This window comes from Ceratotherium simum, chromosome 17 (assembly GCF_057802395.1).
Source record: "Ceratotherium simum simum isolate JZ-2026a chromosome 17, ASM5780239v1, whole genome shotgun sequence".
In the NCBI taxonomy this organism is placed as follows: Eukaryota; Metazoa; Chordata; class Mammalia; order Perissodactyla; family Rhinocerotidae; genus Ceratotherium; species Ceratotherium simum.
In genome coordinates this window covers 33,236,381-33,257,473 of record NC_141916.1, presented here as the reverse complement: position 1 = coordinate 33,257,473, position 21,093 = coordinate 33,236,381, and the positions used below count along the sequence as shown (strand labels likewise).

The 21,093-nt window shown below is 39.4% G+C and overlaps 1 protein-coding gene across 2 annotated transcripts in view; it reads left to right on the top strand.

Moving 5' to 3' along the window:
- Nucleotides 1-21,093, top strand: part of FAR2 (fatty acyl-CoA reductase 2) — a 150,912-nt gene that overhangs the window by 113,967 nt on the left and 15,852 nt on the right. For both annotated transcript variants that reach the window (XM_087442624.1, XM_004435487.3), the window contains exons 5-6: nt 19,244-19,421; nt 20,776-20,820. In XM_087442624.1, the coding sequence (XP_087298750.1) occupies nt 19,244-19,421; nt 20,776-20,820 (223 nt within the window). The remainder of the gene's footprint in view (nt 1-19,243; nt 19,422-20,775; nt 20,821-21,093) is intronic.

Here is a 21,093-nt window from a genome sequence, read left to right as displayed (position 1 = left end):
GCAAGATCTAGGCACTGGATGTGCTTGTTGTCTTTGTGTGTCATTACTTCTCTCAGCTGAAACATTTGCAAGGAAATAGATGAATGCATACTAATTAGTGTATATAAATGCACCAATAAACAATTCTATACGTAACCATGTATGTCCATATTAAGCTAAATATGAGTTCATACTAATATCTCCAACTCTAATCCATTACCACATGGATCATTCTAGCCTCTTCTCCTTTCTTGTCTCTAACCTCCCACTATAACAGTGAAAAACCTGGCTCCCGCCATCCACCATCAGTTTACATAATTGTTCAATCCCAGTATACATGTATAACAGTATCAGAATTGTTAACCAGTACCCTTGTAGGAAGCAACTTTATCAACAAGAATCCGGTGTTGATATGCAATTTCTTTTGCCTTTAGTCTTACAGATTACACTCATTTCCAAAGTTGCTTCGGACAACAACTTTTTACCACATCCCCTTTGGTGAGATCATTTCATACGTTCATAATACAGTTAGGTTGTTTTGTCACATTCTGAATTCCATCCTAGTGTCTCCAACCTCCTAAATGATGGTTTTAAAGTTTGCATACATTAAGGCTCATTCTTCGTGCTGTTAAGTTCTATGGGTTTTGATAAAAGCATAGCCGTGTAAGCACAATTACAGTATCATACAGAATAGTTTCACTACCCTAAAAAAAATCTCCTGGGCACCACTTATTAATCCTTATTCTCTTACCCTGAACTCTTGGCAACCACTGATCTTTTTATCCTTGCTATAGTTTTGCCTTTTTGCAGACTGGTTTCTTTTACGTAGCAGTAGGTATTTAAGATTTTTCCATGTCTTTTTGTGGTTTGACAGTTCATTCCTTTTTATTGCAGAATAATATTCTATTGCATGGATATACAAAAGTTTGTGTATACCTTCACCTATTGAAGAACATTCTGGTTGCTTCCAATTTTTGGTGATTATAAATAAAGCTGCTATAAACATTCACATGCCCATGCTTGTGGGGATATAAGTTTTCAAATCAGTTTGGTAAATATCTGGGAGTATGATTTCGGGATTGTCTGGCAAGACTACGTTTGGTTTTGTAAGAAAGTGCCAAACTGTCTTTCAAAATGACTGTCGCATTTTGCATTCCTAGCAGCAATGAATGAGAGTTCCTATTGCTTTACATCCTCATCAGCAATTATTTCAGCTTTTTAAAAAATGTTAGCCATTCTAATAAGTGTATAATGGTATCTTATTTTAATTTGTAATTCCCTAATGACAAATTTTGTTTAGCATATTTTCATCTGCTTATTTCCTATCTATGTATCTACTTGGTGAAGTGTCTGTTCAAGTTTTTTGCCCATTTTTTAATTAGGTTGTTTTTTTTCTTATTGTTCACTTTTAAGAGTTCTTTGTGTGTTTGCATATAAGTCCTTTGTCAGATATGTGTTTTGTAAATATTTTTTTCCAGTCTATGGCTTGTCTTTTGATATTGTTAACAGTGTGTTTCACAGAAGATGTTAACTTTAATAAAGTCCAATTTATCATTTTTTTCTTCTATGGATCATGCTTTTAGTGCTGTATTAAAAACTCATTGCCAAATCCAAGATCACCTAGATTTTCTCCTACGTCTTTGTCTACCAGTTTTCCACTTTTGCATTTTACATTTAGGTCTATAATTTATTTTGAGTTAATTTTTATGAAAGATATAAGGTCTATGTCTAGATCTGTGTTTTTGTATATGGATGTCCAATTTTTCCAGCACCATTTGTTGAAAATACTGTCCTTTCTCCATTGAATTACCTTTGCTCATTTGTCAAAGATCAGTTGATTATATTTGTGTTGGTCTGTTTCTGGGCTCTCTATTCTGTTCCATTGATGTATGTGTCTATTCTTTTGCAATACCATGCTGTCTTCATTCCTGTAGCTTCATAGCAAGCCTTGAAATCAGATAGTGTGAGTTTTCCAAATTTGTTCTCCTTCAATATTGTGGTAGCTGTTCCATCTTTGCCTTTTCATATAAAGTTTAGAAACATTTTGTCAATATCTGCAAAAAAGCTTGCTGTATTTTTTTTTTTTTTTTTGTGAGATCAGTCTGTGCTAACATCTGCCAATCCTCCTCTTCTTTTGCTGAGGAAGACTGGCCCTGGACTAACATCCGTGCCCATCTTCCTCCACTTTATATGGGATGCCGCCACAGCATGGCTTGCCAAGCAGTGCGTTGGTGCGCGCCCGGGATCCGAACCAGCGAAGCTCGGGCCGCCGCAGTGGAGCCCGCGCACTTAACTGCTTGCAACACCGGGCCGGCCCCTGTGGTTTTTGACTGAGACTGTGTTGAATCTATAAATCAAGTTGGGAAGAATTGACATTTTGACAACATTGAATTTTTCAATTCATGAACATGGAACATCTCTCCATATTTTGATCTTCTTTGATTTCTTTTATCAGAGTTTTATTGCTTTCTGCATATAGATGATGCACATATTTTGTTAGATTTATACGTGTTTCATTTTTTTGTTGTTGCTTTTGTTTATGGTATTTTTTTTAACTTCAGATTCTAGTTGTTAATTGCTGGATTAAGAAAACAATCGACTTTTCTGTATTAAGCTTGTATCCTGCAGACTTGCTGTATTCAGTTATTAGTTTTGAGAGATTTTTTGTTATTCTCCGGGATATTCTACATAGACAATCATGTCATCTTTGAACAAAAACAGTTTTATTTCTTCCTTCCCAATTTGCATACCTTTTATTTCCTTTTCTCTCTTATTGCACTAGTTAAGACTTTTAGTATGATGCTGATTATGAATGGTGAGAGGGACCATCCTTATCATGATCTTAGGGGGAAAGTGATCATTTTCTCACAGATAAATTTAATAGCTGCAGGATTTTTGTAGATGCTCTTTATCAAGTTGAGGAAATTACTTTCTATACCTAGTTTGTTGACAGTTTTTATCATGAATGAGTGTTGGATTTTGTCAAATGCTTTTTCTCCATAAATTGATAAAATCATATGACATTTCTCCTTTAGCCTTTAGATGTGGTAGATTACATTGATTGATTTTTTTTTCTAATTTTTATTTATTGCAGTAACATTGGTTTATAACATTGTATAAATACAGGTGTACATGATTATACTTCTATTTCTGCATAGATTACATCATGTTCACCACTCAAATACCAATTACAACCCATCACCACACACATGTGCCGAATTATCCCTTTCGCCCTCCTCCCTCCCCCCGTACCCTCTGGTAACCACCAATCCAATCTCTGTCTCTATGTGTCTGTTTATTATTGTTATTATCTGCTACTTAATGAAGGAAATCATACGGTATTTGACCTTCTCCCTCTGACTTATTTCACTTTGCATTATAGCCTCAATGTCCATCCATGTTGTCACAAATGGCTGGATTTCATCGTTTCTTATGGTTGAGTAGTATTCCATTGTGTATATATACCACATCTTCTTTATCCATTTGTCCCTTGATGGGCACTTAGGTTGCTTCCAAGTCTTGGCTATTATGGATAACGCTGCAATGAACACAGGGGTGCATGTATCTTTACAAATTGGTGTTTTCAAGTTCTGTGGATAAATACCCAGCAGTGGGATGGCTGGATCATATGGTAGTTCTATCCTTGATTTTTTGAGGAACCTCCATACTGTTTTCCGTAGTGGCTTCACCAGTTTGCACTCCCACCAGCAGTGTATGAGAGTTCCCTTCTCTCTACATCCTCTCCAACACATGTTGTTTCCTGTCTTGTTAATTATAGCCATTCTGACGGGCGTGAGGTGATATCTCATTGTAGTTTTGATTTGCATTTCCCTGATAGTTAATGATTTGGAACATCTTTTCATGTGTCTGTTGGCCATCTGTGTATCTTCTTTGGAGAAATGTCTGTTCAGGTCTTTTGCCCATTTTTTAATTGGGTTGGTAGTTTTGTTGTTGTTGAGATGCATGAGTTCTTTATATATTTTGGAGATTAAGCCCTTATCAGATGTATGGTTTGCAAATATCTTCTCCCAATTGTTAGGTTGTCTTTTTGTCTTGTTGATGGTTTCCTTTGCTGTGCAGAAGCTTTTTAGTTTGATGTAGTCCCATTTGTTTATTTTTTCTATTGTTTCTCTTGCCCGGTCAGACATGGTGCTTGAAAAGATGTTGCTAAGACCGATGTCGAAGAGCGTACTGCCTATGTTTTCTTCTAGAAGTTTCATAGTTTCAGGTCTTACATTCAAGTCTTTAACCCATTTTAGGTTAATTGTTGTGTATGGTGTAAGGTAAGGGTTACTTTCATTATTTTGCATGTGGCTATCCAGTTTTCCCAACACCATTTGTTGAAGAGACTTTCTTTTCTCCATTGTATGTTCTGGGCTCCTGTGTCAAAGATTAGCTGTCCATAGATGTGTGGGTTTATTTCTGGGCTTTCGATTTTATTCCATTGATCTGGTATCTGTTTTTGTGCCAGTACCATGCTGTTTTGGTTACTATAGCTTTGTAGTCTATTTTGAAATCAGGGAGTGTGATACCTCCAGCTTTGTTCTTTTTTCTCAGGATTCCTTTACTTATTTGGGGTCTTCTGTTGTTCCAAATAAATTTTAGAATTCTTTGTTCTATTTCTGTGAAAAATGTTGTTGGAACTTTGATAGGGATTGCATTGAATCTACAGATGGCTTTAGGAAGTATGGACATCTTAACTATGCTAATTCTTCCAATCCAAGAGCACAGAATATCTTTCCATTTCTTTATGTCTTCTTCAATTTCTTTCAGCAATGTTTTATAGTTTTCCGTGTATAGCTCTTTCACCTCTTTGGTTAAGTTTATTCCTAGGTATTTTTTTCTTTTTGTTGCAATTGTAAATGTGATGGTATTCTTAATTTCTCTTTCTGCTACTTCTTTGTTAGTATAGAAATGCAACTGACTTTTGCAGGTTGATTTTGTATCCTGCAACTTTACCGTATTCGTTTATTATTTCTAAAAGTTTTTTGGATGATTCTTTAGGGTTTTCTGTATATAAAATCATATCATCTGCAAATAGTGAGAGTTTCAATTCTTCCTTTCCAATTTGGATCCCTTTTATTTCTTTTTCTTGCCTGATTGCTCTGGCTAGGACCTCCAGTACTATGTTAAATAGGAGTGGTGAGAGTGGGCATCCTTGTCTGGTTCCTGTTCTTAGAGGGATGGGTTTCACTTTTTCACCATTGAGGATGATATTAGCTGTGGGTTTGTCATATATGGCCTTTATTATGTTGAGGTACTTTCCCTCTATACCCATTTTATTCAGAGTTTTTACCATAAATGGATGTTGTATCTTGTCAAATGCTTTCTCTGCATCTATTGAGATGATCATGTGATTTTTGTTCTTCATTTTATTAATGTGGTGTATTACGTTGATTGATTTGTGAATGTTGAACCATCCCTGCATACCTGGAATAAATCCCACTTGATAGTGGTGTATAATCTTTTTAACGTATTGTATGCGATTTGCTAGTATTTTGTTGAGGATTTTTGCATTGATGTTCATCAGTGATATTGGCCTGTAATTTTCTTTTCTTGTGTTGTCCTTGTCTGGTTTTGGTATCAGGATAATGTCGGCTTCGTACAATGAGTTAGGGAGCGTCCCCCCTCCTCAATTTTTTGGAAGAGTTTGAGAAGGATAGGCATTAAGTCTTCTTTGAATTTTGTAGAATTCAGCAGGGAAGCCGTCTGGTCCTGGACTTTTAGTTTTGGGGAGGTTTTTGATTACAGTTTCGATCTCCTTACTGGTGATTGGTCTATTCAAATTCTCTACTTCTTCTTGATCCAATTTTGGAAGGTTGTATGATTCTAAGAATTTATCCATTTCTTCCAGATTGTCGAATTGGTTGGCATATAGCTTTTCATAGTATTCTCTTATAATCTTTTGTATTTCTGATGTGTCTGTTGTAACTTCTCCTCTTTCATTTCTGATATTACTTATTTGTGCCTTCTCTCTTTTTTCTTGGTGAGTCTAGCTAAAGGTTTGCCAATTTTGTTTATCTTTTCAAAGAACCAGCTCTTGGTTTTATTAATTTTTTCTATTATTTTTTTTGTCTCTATTTCATGTAATTCTGCTCTGATTTTTATTATTTCCTTTCTTCTACTGCTTTGGGGCTTTGTTTGTTCTTCTATTTCCAGTTCCTTTAGGTGCATTTTTAGATTTTTTATTTCAGATTTTCCTTGTTTGTTGAGAAGGGCTGTATTGCTATAAACTTCCCTCTCAGAATCGCTTTTGCTGTATCCCATAAATTCTGGCATGTCGTATTTTCATTTTCATTTGTCTCCAGGTATTTTTTGATTTCTTCTTTGATTTCTTCATTGACCCAGTCGTTGTTCAGTAGCATTTTGTTTAATCTCCACGTATTTGTGGCTTTTCTGATTTTCTTCCTATAGTTGATTTCTAGTTTCATACCGTTGTGGTCAGAAAAGATGCTTGGTATTATTTCAATCTTCTTAAATTTATGGAGACTTGTTTTGTGACCTAATGTGTGATCAATCCTGGAGAATGTCCCATGTGCATTTGAAAAGAACGTGTATTCTTTGGTTTTTGGATGGAACGCTCTGTATATATCTACTAGGTCCATCTGTTCTAGTGTGTCATTTAAGGCCAATGTTTCCTTATTGATTTTCTGTTTGGATGATCTATCCGTTGGTGTAAGTGGAGTGTTTAAGTCCCCTACTATTATTGTGTTACTGTCTATTTCTCTTTTTATGTCAGTTAATAATTGCTTGATATATTTAGGTACACCTACATTGGGTGCGCAGATATTTACAAGTGTTATATCCTTTGTTGGATTCTTCCCTTGATCATTATGTAATGCCCTTTGTCTCTTTTTACAGTTTTTGTTTTAAAGTCTATTTTGTCTGACATGAGTACTGCTACCCCAGCTTTCTTTTCATTGCCATTTGCGTGGAGTAGCTTTTTCTATCCCTTCACTTTCAGTTTGTGAGTCTCTTTAGGTCTGAAGTGTGTCTCTTTTATGCAGTATATATATGGGTCTTGGTGTTTTATCCAATCAGCCACCCTATGCCTTTTAATTGGAGCATTTAGTCCATTGACGTTTAAAGTAGCTATTGATAAGTATGTACTTACTGCCCTTTTTTAACTTTTTTCTTTTTCCCTTAGTGTTTTAGTAGTCCTTCTCTGTTTCTTTCTCCTTCTAAACAGAATTGATGGTCTCTTTAGTTTGACCTCTGCCTGAAAGCTCTATTCTTTAACTCCCCTCCTCCCTCATTTTATGTTTTTCATACATATCTAACCTCTTTTTTGTGCATTTGTATCCATTACCCTCTTATCATGGAAATAGATCATTTTTCCTATTTGTGGTCTTCTCTTTTCCCCTTAAATCAGTCCCTTTAACATTTCTTGTAGCACTGGTTTCTTGGTGACAAACTCCTTTAATTTTTGCTTGTCTGGGAAATTTTTGATCTCTCCTTCCATTTTGAATGATAACCTTGCTGGATAGAGTATTCTTGGCTGTAAGTTTTTTTCTTTTAGCACTTTAAATGTATCATGCCACTCTCTTCTAGACTGTAAGGTTTCTGCTGAGAAGTCAGCTGATAGCCTTATGGGGCTTCCTTTGTATGTAACTTGTCTTTCTCTTGCGGTTTTTCGGATTATCTCTTTATCATTAATTCTAGACATTTTGATTATCATGTGTCTTGGTGTGGTCCTCTTTGAGTTTATTTTCTTTGGTGCTCTCTGTGCTTTCTGTACCTGGATGTCTGTTTTCTTCCTTAGGTTAGGCAAGTTTTCATTTATTATTTCTTGAAGTAGATTCTCTGCCCCTTTGTCTCACTCTTCTCCTTCCGGGACACCTATAACATGGAGGTTAGTGCACTTGATGTTGTCCCAGAGGTCCCTTGGACTGTCCTCTCTTTTTAATTCTTTACTCTTTTCCCTGTTCAGCTTGGGTAATTTCTTCTCGTCTTTCATCCAGCTCGCAGATCTGTTCTTCTGTATCCTCTACTCTGTTTTTGAGTCCCTCTAGTGAATTTTTCATTTCCAGTATTATATTCTTCATTTCTGATTGGTTCTTTTTTATATCTTCCATTTCTTTGTTGACATTCTCATTGAGTTCATCTATTCTCCCCAGATCAGTGAGCATCCTTAACACTCTTAGTTTGAACTCTCTGTCGGGTAGGTTGCTCATTTCTGTTTCACTTAGTTCCTTTTCTGGGGTTTTGACCTGTTCCCTTACTTGGAATATTCCTTTGCCTCCTCATTTTGCCTCTTTCCCTGTGCTTGTGTCTACGTATTAGGTAGGTGAGCTACGTCTCTTGCTCTTGGATAGGTGACCTTATACAAGTGATGCCTTAGGAGGCCTGCAGTGTGCTTCCCTCAGTTCTCAATGTTCCAGGGGTGACCCCTATGTGGGCTACGTGTGTCCTTCTGTTGTGGCCTGTTTGCTCTCCCTGTAAACATCCAGTTAGGCCGAGTTATGCTCCTGGCCAGCTGTTGTAATGCTCAGCTGCTTGTAGTTGTTGTGGGCCCTTCAGTCTCTTTATCAGGTGTGGGGAGCCCCAGCACAGTTGGCTCCAAGTTCCTATACCACATTTGTGTTGCAGTATTTCTTTTAAGTGAGTAGGCCCCCAGCATGGCAAGTTGTTAGGCTCAGGGGCTTACAATTGCTATAAGCCTCCAGCCTTTAGGTCTGTTGTCAGCTGTCTGAGTATTGCAGCTGGGTGGGGCTGGCCTCAGGCACGGGAGCACCCAATTGTTTCAGGCTTTGGAAGGTGGGGCCAGCCCCCTATGTGGGTCTTTGAGAAGCACAAGTCTTCTGCAGCTGACAAGCCCTGCCACCCACAGGTCCTCACACACAGTCAACACAGTCCTGCCCAGTGTGCACGCCCCGACCTCCCGAAGCAGACCCAGTCTCTCCATGGTGGGAGCCCCATACACTCCACCACTGCCCCACACTCTCCACCCGCTCCTTGTGCATGCCTTGCCCCACTGAAGTCGGCTCAGTTGCCAGGCTGCAGAGAATCCAGTCACCAATTTATGCAGGCCCACAAGTTGCCTGAGGGCTTGTTGTTTGGTGGGGCCCGTCTCTAGGGTGGGCTGCCTGCCCTGGCTGAGCTGGATTCAATCGGTGCTCTAGTGGGTGGGTCAGACCTGGGCTAGCAGGCCCTAGAGAGAACTCCAATGGCATCTGTGTCAGCACGCCCACACCAGGCCACAACAATGGCCGCCACCAATATCCCAGACCCTGGAGAGGTCTCACCTCTCACCGAGATGCACTCAGGGCCTATCAGGTGAGTCTTTTTTCACCAAAGCACTATGCACCTTTCTTTCTGGTGATTTTCGGTTGCTTCCTGAACCGGTGAGTTTGTGCGTGGGCCCTTTAAGAGCCAGTTTTAGTTTCTTTGTGAACCGAGTTTTCTGGGGGTACTCCCCAATGTTTTAGTAGCAGGCAAAGCCAGATATTATGCCACTCGTCTCGATTGTGCTGGGTCCACAAAATGCCCACAGTGGGGGTGCTTCCGGCTCAGGGCCCCGCTCCTCCAGGGAGGGCTGCGTACCTGTGGGCGGCTCCTGGACGGCCGTGAAGTTGGCGGCTTGTGAAGGCGGCGTTTTTTCTCTCCCGAAGGGAGTTTCTGCCTCTTCCACCTCAATTAAGATTGTCCTTTGTTGCAGGAGTCCTCTTATCCAGTTTTCAGTTCTCTCTCAGGCCAGTTTTTCCACGAGTAGTTGTAAATTGGCTGTGTCCGTGGGAGGAGGTGAGTTCAGAGTCTGCCTATGCTGCCATCTTGACTTCAGCCTCTGTCCTTTTTTCTTTTTATTGTATCTCTATGAGAAGGTGGATGTTAGCTTATCCTGTTTTGGTAATCATTTCACAACATATGGAAATCAAACCATCATGCTGGACGTCTTAAAGTTATACAGTGATGTATGTCAATTACTTCTCAATAAAACTTGGAAAAAAAGCCCTATGTGTCAAGTTTGGAATAATTCGTTGAATAAAGCCCAGCAACCCCCACCAACTACACCATTGTTCATGACTGTTTCAACAACTCCTATAACAGATGGAATTCTATAAAGTTTTCTAATAACAAACAGCATTCAAGTTATTTTGAATAAATATTAATTCACCTAAATCCAGGTTTAGTTGCTTTGTTTTAAGAAAATATTTTTTCTCTGAGTTCTTCTCTATCTTGTAATTGGCCTTTGATTAAAATAAAATTACTTTCCGAGAGTTTTCTATTTCCAAGATTTCTATTTCCCCTGGAAATTTTTATTACCAGTGACCCCATGGGGCCTAGCAGCTGTCATTGTTCTTAGTATTCAGTGGTCCTCATTTTTGAAAAAGGAACCAGGAGTTAGACAACAAGATGATCTTGAAGCAGTGCTCTGGGCTTTGTGATCTCAAGAAAATCACCCATGTGGATGGGTTCTTAACTAGACGGGGGGAATCCTTTCACAATGTAAACATATATCAAATTGTCACTAGATACACTTTAAATATCTTACAATTGTATTTGTCACTTATACCTAGGTAAGGCTAAAATAAAAGACAATAATAATAAGAAGGAAAATTATCCAGGAAAAAGAAAAATGAAACTTTCTTTTGCCAGAAAACCAATTTAATGAGATTTCCAGTTTGAGGAAATAAAAGAAGATTTGCACTTTTTGCCTGGAACTATCCCATGGCATAGGCCCAAGGGATACTGCTCAGTGTTGTTAGTAAAGGGAAGGGGATTGCAAACATAAACCTGACCCCCTATCCCTGCCCCAGCCTCTTCAGCTGACCCCATTTTCTGTGCATCCCACAGCCCGAGACTGCCAGGCCTCAGCTCCCTTCCTTCAGCCCATATCTGAAAACTTCCAGAATTACCTTGGTCCTAAACCATTCCCCAAAGTTGAAATTTGACTGTGTTCGTACAAAAATTTTAGCATGCAACCACAAACACAGTTTAATAATAGCTTAGTTAATGCTTTTCATTACTGTGACAAGCATGGCCATTAATTAGCATTAAGCAACTAATTTTTCTGGTTCTTATACCTGCAGTTGTCTTCTGCTCTCATCCCAACTACCACAGACATTTTATCATGTAATTATGTCACCCCTCTTGCTCTTCTCTCTGCCTTTATATTTAGCTTCTACATTTGTTGTTAGGTGCTGTCAAGTTGGCTTTGACCCTATGAATGAGTGATGCCCACAATGTCCTGTCCTCAACAGCCCTACTCAGCTTCTGTAGACTCATGCCTATGGCTTCCTTTATGGCCATTCCATCTCGTATTTGGTCTTCTTCTTTTCCTGCTGCCTTTGACTTTTCCCAGCATGACTGTTGTTTCTAAAGAATCCTGCCTTCTCATGATGTGCCCAAAGTAGGACAGCCTCAGTTTTATCAGTTTTGCCTCCAGCGATAGTTCGGGCTTAATTTGCTCTAGGAGCCACAGGGGCGCCTACATCTCGTTGGTGTTTGGTGAGTGTGACACCACGGACCCGAGCACAGGAGCTTTGGACAGCAGCAGAAAGCAATGGTAAACCACTGCTGTATTTTCCTTTTTTTTCCTCTTTCTTTTAAACTTATTTTTTACCTTGAAAACCCTATGATGAGACAGCCCAAAATGAAATATGAGATAGTGCTGGAAGATGAAACCCGCAGGTCCAAAGGCACTCAAACGGTGTGCTCTGAGGAAGAGCAAAGAACAAGTACAAATAGCACTGTAGCTAATGATGTAACTAGACTAAAGCCAATGGACGTCCCGCGGCCGGAGTGCATAGAGTTGAAAGGAAAGTCTGATGCTGTACCACACACACAGTTGGAACATGGAATGTGAGAAGCATGAACCAAGGTAAACTGGAAATGGTAAAGCAAGAAAAGGAACATTTAAATATTACGGTGCTTGGTGTTCGTGGACTAAAATGGACTGCAATGGGACACTTTCAGTCAGACAGCTACAAAGTGTTCTACTCCAGAAATTACAAACTCAGAAGAAACCAAGTGTCTCTAATACTGAGGCAAGATGTAGCACAGGCAGTTAGGGGCTCTAATGCAGGGTCTGACTGAATAATCTCAATCAGACTTCTGGGAAAACCTATTAACATAACCATCATCCAAGTCTATGCTCCAACTGCAAATGCTGAAGAAAATGAAGTTGAAAGTTTTTACACAAGTATCCAAGAAGAAATTGATCATACACCCAAACAAGATATGCTGGTAATCACGGTGACTGGAATACAAAAGTAGGAAATAGAGTGGAATCAAATGTTGTTGGAAAATTTGGACTAGGGATCAGAAACGAAGCAGGAGATGGGTTCATGGATTTCTGTGAAACCAACATTCTGTCCATTGCAAATACATGCTTTAAGCAACCGAACAGACGACTGTATATTTGGACATCAGGAGATGGGCAATGCAGAAATCAAATAGACTATGTAATCAGAGGGAGGAGATAGAGAAGCTGTATTCTCTCTGTCCAAACAAGACCAGGAGCAGATTGTGGTCCTAACCACGAGCTGATGATTCCAAATATCAGAGTAAACCTGAAGAAGAGCACTAAAAGAATCATAGTGCCAACAACATTCCCAACAAATTTAGAGCCCACATAAAAAGTAGATTTGCATTGTTAAGTTTAATTGACCGAGAACCAGAAGAACAATGGCCTGAAACCAGAAATATTAAGGAAGAATGTGAAACATTCCCAATGAATTTAAAGCCCACATAAAAAACAGATTTGCATTGTTAAGTTTAATTGACCGAGAACCAGAAGAATAATGGCCTGAAACCAGAAATATTAAGGAAGAATGTGAAAAGACAATGCCTGAAGTAAAAAGAAAAGAAAAATTGAGATGGATGACAGAAGAAACACTAAAAATTGTTACAGACAGGCAAGAAGCAAAAGTAAATGGTAACAAAAGTAGGGTTAGAATCCTGAATGCTGTTTTTCAGCCACTGTCACTTAGTGATAAGAGAACTACCATAACGGCCAATGCAAAGAGATAGAAGAAAATGACAAAAAAGGAGGAATAAGAGGTCTCTTCCAGAAGATTCAAGAAATCAAAGGGAAATTTAAACCTAGATTAGGAATGCTGAACAACCCACAGAGAGGCACACTATCTGGCAAGGAGAAAGTGAAGGGAATAAAGGGGAGGTGGAAACAGTACACTGAAAATTGACACAGAAGAGACAAAAGGATCACAGATTCCTTTGAAAAAGATCCCTGTGAGGCAGAACCTGTAATTTTATTTTATTTAGTTATTTTTATTTATTTACTTTTTGGTGAGGAGGATTGTCACTGACCTAACATCTATGCCAATCTTCCTCTATTTTTTTTTTTTGTATATGGGATGCCACCACAGCATGGCTTGATGAGTGGTGTGTAGGTCCGCACCCGGGACACAAACCTGCGAACCCTGGGCTGTCAAAGCGGGGCACTCGAACTTAATCTCTACGCCCCAGGGCCAACCCAAGAACCTATAATTTTAGAAAGTGAAATGAAAGCTGCTCTGAAAGTACTGGAAAGAAATAGGTCATCAGAGGTAGATGGAATATTGGTAGAATTATTTCAAGCCACAGAGAAGGAATCTATCAAAATCCTAACAAGAATTTGCTACAAATATGGCAAACCAAACAATGACCTACAGACTGGAAACGCTCAATATACATCGCAATCCCCAAGAAAGGAGATGCCAAGGAGTGTGGTGACTATAGGACCATTGCTCTAATTTCCCAGGCAAGTACAGTGATGCTCAGGGTGCTGCAGCAAAGGCTTTCACCTTATATGGAGCGGCTACATAGTTGGTGATGTTTACCTTTAGAAATTCATGTGTGTAAATGATCAGAGATTGCCAGTGAAATTCCAGTTTTCCAGAATCACGGCTTAAGTGAAATGTTTATTTTTAAAAATGCTCGTAACTCACCAGGAAAGATAGGTCTTTGACACTGGTGATTTCCATATTTTTCAAGCCAAGGTAACTCCTCTTAGCAGAGCCAGTGTAGAAGAAAAGGGCTTTTGCACCTGTACAAAGACTTGAAATACTAGAGTTAGGAACTAGAAAAATGGATCCATAAATATTTACTGTTTTATTTAACATACTTAAATCAGTCTAGTAAATAGCGTTAAGAAGAGAAGGACGGCCATGAATCATCATCGAGCAATTATTGTGAGCAAAGACACTTTCACAGGCATTTAATACCTTAACATAATATTGTAGGGTTGATACTTTTGTCACTACTGTACTAATAAAGGAACAAAAGGTCAGAAAGGCTAAGTAACTCTGCAGAAGTCTCTCGGCTAGTAAATCACAGAGACACAGCTGTTCCACGTGATTCTGGCCAGGTGGCTATGGTCTTTCCAGTACACCCACAAACTTGGCAGCGTCAGAGATTAAAAGGCGCTTTCTTAAGATATGGACTGTACTCTCCAAGAGCTCACAATTGAACATGAGTAGAACGGGGTAGAATTATATATGGGGTGTGGTGGAGGAAATGGGACACACTAAGATGATGGAGTTGGAGGAGGTAGAAGGGTTCTATAAAGACAGGCATAGGAGACAGACTTGGAAGAGTAGGCACAGTGTGGAGAGGGGAGATGGGGGCACGTACCAGGCAGAGCAACTAGAGCGGGAAAACCGGGGGCATGTTTGGGGTATAGCTGTACATGCATTTTGGCAGCGCATATGTTATGTGTTGGGAAGCTGTTAGAGAGCAAGCTGGAGAGGTAGGCTGGGGCCATACTGGAGATTTTGAATACCATGCAGAGGATTGGATTTAATTCTATAGGCAAGGGGCATCCATTGAGGAAGGGCTGTGTATGTGCATGGGGGAGGGGTGGGGGGGATTGGTTGTTGGATTGTTTCATTTTGTTTGAATTAAGGAGGGACTATGATGAAAGTGGGCTTTAGGAACATTAATATGGTCATGGGGGTAAAGGTGGGTAGATTAGCATGGGGAGTCACCAGAGGCAGCGAGACCCATTATCTGAGATGGAGCCGTGTGGAGGACTAGAACTGGAGAGTGGGAACAGAAGTTAAAAACACCCATGTGTTTTGGGAGAGAAAAATCAATAGGACGTGGCTACTGCTTTGCATATGGGCTTGCACACGTCTCATCAGCTAAAGTTCAATTGTATTGAAATTTTTTACTCCTAGAGGCAATGCCTTTTTGAAAACTAATCATTTCTCAATGACTTAAATTTGTGGAGTGGAGTTCTTTTAAATTAGTGATTCCCCAGTCTGCCTGACCATAAGAATCACCAGGACATGTTAGAATACAGATCATCAGACTGTCACCCCTTGAGGTTGATGTAGTGGGTCTAAGATGGTACCCAGGAATCTGGATTTTATCAGAGGCCCCATGTCAGTCTTACTTATGAGCAGGCAAGTTTGGGAAATAGTGGCTTAAAGTGCTTACTCGTTGAACAGTTTTCATTTGAAATGGGGTTCATTCATATTCCAGTAATCAGTGCACCCTCTTTTCCCCAATCCCCTCACCTTCTGTGGTCTTTCAATTCCTAGATGCTTTAATTGAGTAAAAAGTTCCCAATAGATTTGTACCTACTGAAAATCACACTTTTGAAGCTACCTGGCCACCAGAAGACACAGCTAACCTGCCCTGTGAAAAACCAAAGGTCTTTCTCCATCAAACCCTGATTGTGATCAGCTGTGGCGGGTGCACTGTGGGTGGAGGGTGAGGAGTAGGGAAGATGAAGGCTCCTGCAGCTGACAAGCCCCAGTAACAACCCTTTGGGAAACAAGAAAGGAGGTCAGACTCAGGAAAGTCGTTTTGCCTCCGTGCCTGAGAACACATTGTTGACACTAAGGAAGCTTATCTATCCTGGGGAAAAGGAAAAAGCTAATTTTAGCAGTTGCGCTTTTCTTGTCGGGATTGTGTAGCCTTAAGATGGCATCTAAGCTGCTGACCAAAAATGGAAAATTCTGTGCACTTTTAGTCTTACCAGGCTTTAAATACGAATCAGAGCAGGATTAGATTGTTTCTTAAACAAAGTGAATAGTTTTCACATTGTTAAGCCATTGGAGGCCAGAACAGCTGCTCAATAAAAGCATCTCTGGGGGGAGATACAGAGGCCAATTCACCACCAGCACTAGGCTCAGATACATCCCTCTCCCTAAGAAGTTTAAATTTACTTTGAAGCCAGTGAAATTTACTCCGAAGCCAGCTCTGCCCCCACTGAAGTCGGTCAACATTCAGCCTTTCAGCTTCTCAAGTCTTTTCACCAGCACCACTGGACACTTCAACTTCCAGTTTTGCTTCATTCTCTGCAAAGACACCCCCTTTCTTCGTTTTCCACGGTCTCCCTACAACCTCACCTCCTTCTGAGTTCTTATTCTCTCCTGTCATTGTCCATCTCAGCTTCCCAAAACCTTACGCAGAACACAAATTGGCCAATCAAGACTCACGTGCGGGAGCACCCACTTACATGCTGAGTAAGGTAGCTGGTTCCTGGGGGCAGAAATGTGGTTGGACACAGAGATAAAAAACATAATCCCTGCCCTTCTGGACTCATCATAGAGTGGGGCAACAGACACATGAGCAAGTACACACAGCATGATAATTGCAATAGTCAGGGGAGGAACATCATCCAGACAAGACACGGAGAGAGCCAACGTTCCCAGGAGGCAATGTGTCCAGTGCTTACTCCCCAGAGAGCTTTTCCTGACATATCACTAGGTTTGCCCTGATTATTGAATAAGAAAACTAGGAGGAAAAATGCATATTCCTCTTGCTATTTCATTTAGTAATACACAAATTATGAAATTATTAATGATATTAGGAGGTTGATTCAATAACTTTCAAATCAAAAATTAATAGTAATATTTAGAGGAAATTGTGTGTAGTGTGTATGTTTGTGTGTGTGTATATACACATTGTTTTCTGAAATCTTCAATTACTTTTTGCTTCTTTTGAAGCAAAAGTAGAACTTTAGAATTTGGGACCCGTGGGTTCAAAACATCTTGAGTACACTGAAGGGCATTCGGTTAATTTCGGAAATGTACTTTGGTTTCTATGGTGTCTTTTTTCCATGCCGACCTATTTACTGTTTTAAAAACAAACTGAGAACAAACAAGATCAGCAAATCAAACTTTGGTAAAGAAGACGGGGAACTGATTATAGGTCCCAAAAAGAGCATCACTTAACCAATGGATGTGTGCGCTTGGTACACTAAGCTCCTCTCTGAAACTGGGAAGTGGGTGGATGAGGTAGGCGATGGTCTGTCTGGCTGTATTAGAAAAGATATCTTAGAACTATTACCTATGTAGATATATGCTCTTTGGTTGTTTTACTGAAAATAAGAATATCTTAGCTTTATTGGCTCATTTTGTTTTATCAAATAACTTTAATTGCAGTTGTGAATATTCCTGTTTGTCTTCATGATAACCTGAAGATTTAGAACAGATGTACTTACTGCCATTTTTCACAAGTAAAAATGGAGGAAACGAGAAGATGAGACAGTAGAATACGGGTGGAGCTAGGAATAGTGGAGTCAGGCCATCTGCAGAACACTACAACTTCTTTTACGTTTGTGTTCTTAGAAACCTAGGAAACCAATATTTTCTAAGATCAGCTAACTCGCCAAATTTGGTAAAGCCTCCAGGTGTCGCCCTTTCCATGCCTACCAACATCCGTGATGGCGACTCAACTGGTCCCAGCCATGTGACATACAATCCTAGTGCATTGCTGGGTTCTGATGTTTTCTTAGAATGTTTTTCTTTACAGCCTTATTGAAATTAGGCATATTTCTTCTGACCTGGTTTGTGTAACCTTTATGTTTTTGCAGGTGAAAGAAAATGGTGTTAGGTCAGTTAATCCACTGTTGACCCACAAATCAGATGAGGTACAGGTAACATTGTTATGAAGATGGAGAGGTGCCTGCATTTCCCACACTCTCTCCCGTCCCTCAGCTGGCCATAGCATTGGAATATCTTCTATTTTACTAAGTATTTGGAGTTGTTTCTAGTTCTAGGAACTTCTCATCCTTTCCCTACTCAATTTAAATCAAGGGGCACTTGAGTATCTGGAAAATACTCAGCACTAGTAGCAGCAAGCAAGAAACACCAAAACATTATAGACAGTGCTTGTGTTCCCCTCCAATATCAAATGAGAGTTATTAAAAGTGAGAGTTACATTTCTGAATAAGTTTTGGAATTAAGCACGTCTTAAATGCTCAACTGGTTGTCATGGAAGCAAAATGGTAACTGCTAAGGTTTTTCTTCAACCAAAATAGTAGGACTGTGTTTGGCCCGCTAAAATGGGAACAAAGGTACCAGACACATTGATTATAAAAATTGCACTAACATATTCAGGTAGCCTAATTTTTAAAAACTAGACTATGTCAAAAGTTTAACCAAATAGATCTACCAGCTAAGAGAAACATTATTTAATTGACAAATAATTTTATTTCTCTCTTAGAGAAGTGCAGATAGACTTTGGGATTATCATAATGGTTCTGACATCTTTAAAAAAAGATTTTAGGCTGATGCCATGGTAACTCTGTTATTCAGGATACATGACTTCTTTTAAGTAGAGGTATTCAATAATTGCTCTATTAAAGCTGCTTCAGAGTAATATAATCACTCCACTTGACAGACTATTAATAGTTATTAGAGCACTTCAGAATTCACTGGAATTCTCTGGAAATAATTATCCAGTTATTAGCATAGACTCCAAACAGACCTTCAAAATACATTTCACAGGTTTGCTAAAACAAACTGTAAGTCTGCCAAAGGTAGTTGCTTTTATTTGTTGAGGCATTGAGTGAAATTTTAAAAATTAAAAGCTAAAGGTCAAAAGATTGATGCTCTGGGTTTTAACGGGAGAACACTGAATTGGGGTGTGGGCTGCCACTGAAGAACTCTGGATGAGAGAGCCTCAGCACGCCATGAACACAGCACCCAGCATGCTTCTGAGCACATGATTGGCGCTCACAGATATGATCAATGAACGTACTTATGAACCTGTTGGAGAGGAAGTGATTGGAGATAATTAGAGATTATATGTAATAAAACAGTAGATTGCATAGCTCTTGAATTGCTCTATCTAGACGAGAGGTTTGACTGGTAAGATTGGGCTCAATGGTGGAGAGTAAAGAGCTCATCCATCACGCATGATTTGAACAGGTACACGCTTAGCCTTGCTATCCTGTGACTGTTCTGAATTCCAGAACTCAAGCTAGAAAGTGGAAGTTTTGTTTCATTGTCTGTGTCTCACAGTTTCTTTTTGGTCTATTGTCTAATGTATGTTGCTAGAATTTTCTTTTTACTCTGACTACCTTCAGGTGGTTGGACGACGCTATTATTGATGAGATTGCACCCAAGCTGATCGGGGATTGGCCCAATGCTTACACCTACACCAAGGCCCTGGGAGAGATGGTGGTGCAGCAGGAGAGCAGGAACCTAAACATTGCCATCATAAGGCCCTCCATTGTGGGAGCAACCTGGCAGGAGCCTTTCCCAGTAAGCCCTGGATTCCATGCTTTGCTTCCAAACCAGCGTCCTTCTAGCCCAATTACTTTCTGATGTCCTTTTTTTTTTTTTTTCTTTTCTTTTTTTCCCTTTTTCTTCTCAGGAGGTATACCTGAGCAAATCAAACATGAACTCATTGTATTAGGGCAAAATTCCACGTTTGGTTCAGGATTTATCCAGCGTGAGGGTTCTCTGGGAGTTACCGTGACCATCCTACAGTTGGGTCGAGGCCTTAAATTAGCTTCTCATTAACTTGAGTCTCAAAATGCCTGTGGGAGATAGTTCTAGTTCTTGCCTTTCCCAGTATAATTTAAATATACCAGAATGTTCTTGATGGCCAGATTGGTAGTATTACAACTGCCAGAGTAAATAGGAATCACAAAGCTCACAGAAGAGTCTCAGTTTAGGAGTAATACTTTTTACCTCTATATGCTGCTGTATCCTTTTGAAAGTACTTTGAATTACACCGTCTTCTTTGCAGCAATTCTGTAAAACTTTAGGGCCAGATAAATTCAAGCTCCACTGCTTACTGACGATGCAGGCTTTTGAGTTGTCTCATCTGAAACACTGGGCTAATACTACCCACATTGGAGAGTTGATCAGATGACATAATGTACGAGGAGTGCTTAGTGCAGTGGCCTGGTCCCTAGTAAAAGGCTCAGCAAATATTACTCCCTCCATTTTCTCCTCTAGTCTCTCTCCTCTCCCACGTTACACATTTTGACTTTTCTGGATAAAGAAACAGACATAATAAGGTCAACCAACTTGCTTAGGGCTTGAGAGACAAACTCAAAAAGACTTTTCTCTCTAAATGCTCCTTAACATAATCTTTCCTCTAACATCAGTAAGCAGGCTAATAAATATATATATAAGATTATATATAAATAAATACATATATATATATATATAATATGGATGCTATGACTCTTAAAATTGCCAAGAAATGGGTAATTCTTACAAATTGTGTTTGAACTGTTCCTCTAGGAGTTAAAATCAGGCCCTGGGTGGAGAAAAATGATGGTCTATGAGTTGGTTAGCAGATTATGATATTAAGACAAGGTCCAATTTAGCCCCAAAGATATCATAAAACAACTTGAAACCATCATGACTCCTGCTATGAAGAAAATGCTGGCAGAATTTTAATTCTTACACAAATAAAGTACAGAAAATAGCCAGTGGCTTGCCATTGGTCTTTGTCTGTGATCTTAGAAATACTGGATTATCAGTTCTATGGGCTAGGGTCTCAGTGCTCTTGTTGGAAATTTGTTAAGATTAGATGCAGGTGTTCCAAAGGTGTTAAAATTTTCTGACATGTGTAACCAATAGAGATCTTTTTTGTTTTTAGGGTTGGATTGATAACCTAAATGGACCTACTGGGCTCATTATTGCGGTATGTATAATTATTAGAAATAACTCCGTGAAATGTAGTGGAGGGATAGTAACAAGGTGCTTAGTATTGGCTTAGCTTCATTGATCCAAACCATAAATATTACTTTACTAACTACAAGTGAAGCAACTTATCTCAATTTTGCTGATTGGAAAATAGAGGCAGAATGAAATTACTTTTATTGTTTGTGGAATATTTATTATCAGGAAAACAGAGGTACTGTGATAGCATCAATTACTATTTAGGGTTTTTTTTTTTTAAAAGTCTGACCTCAAG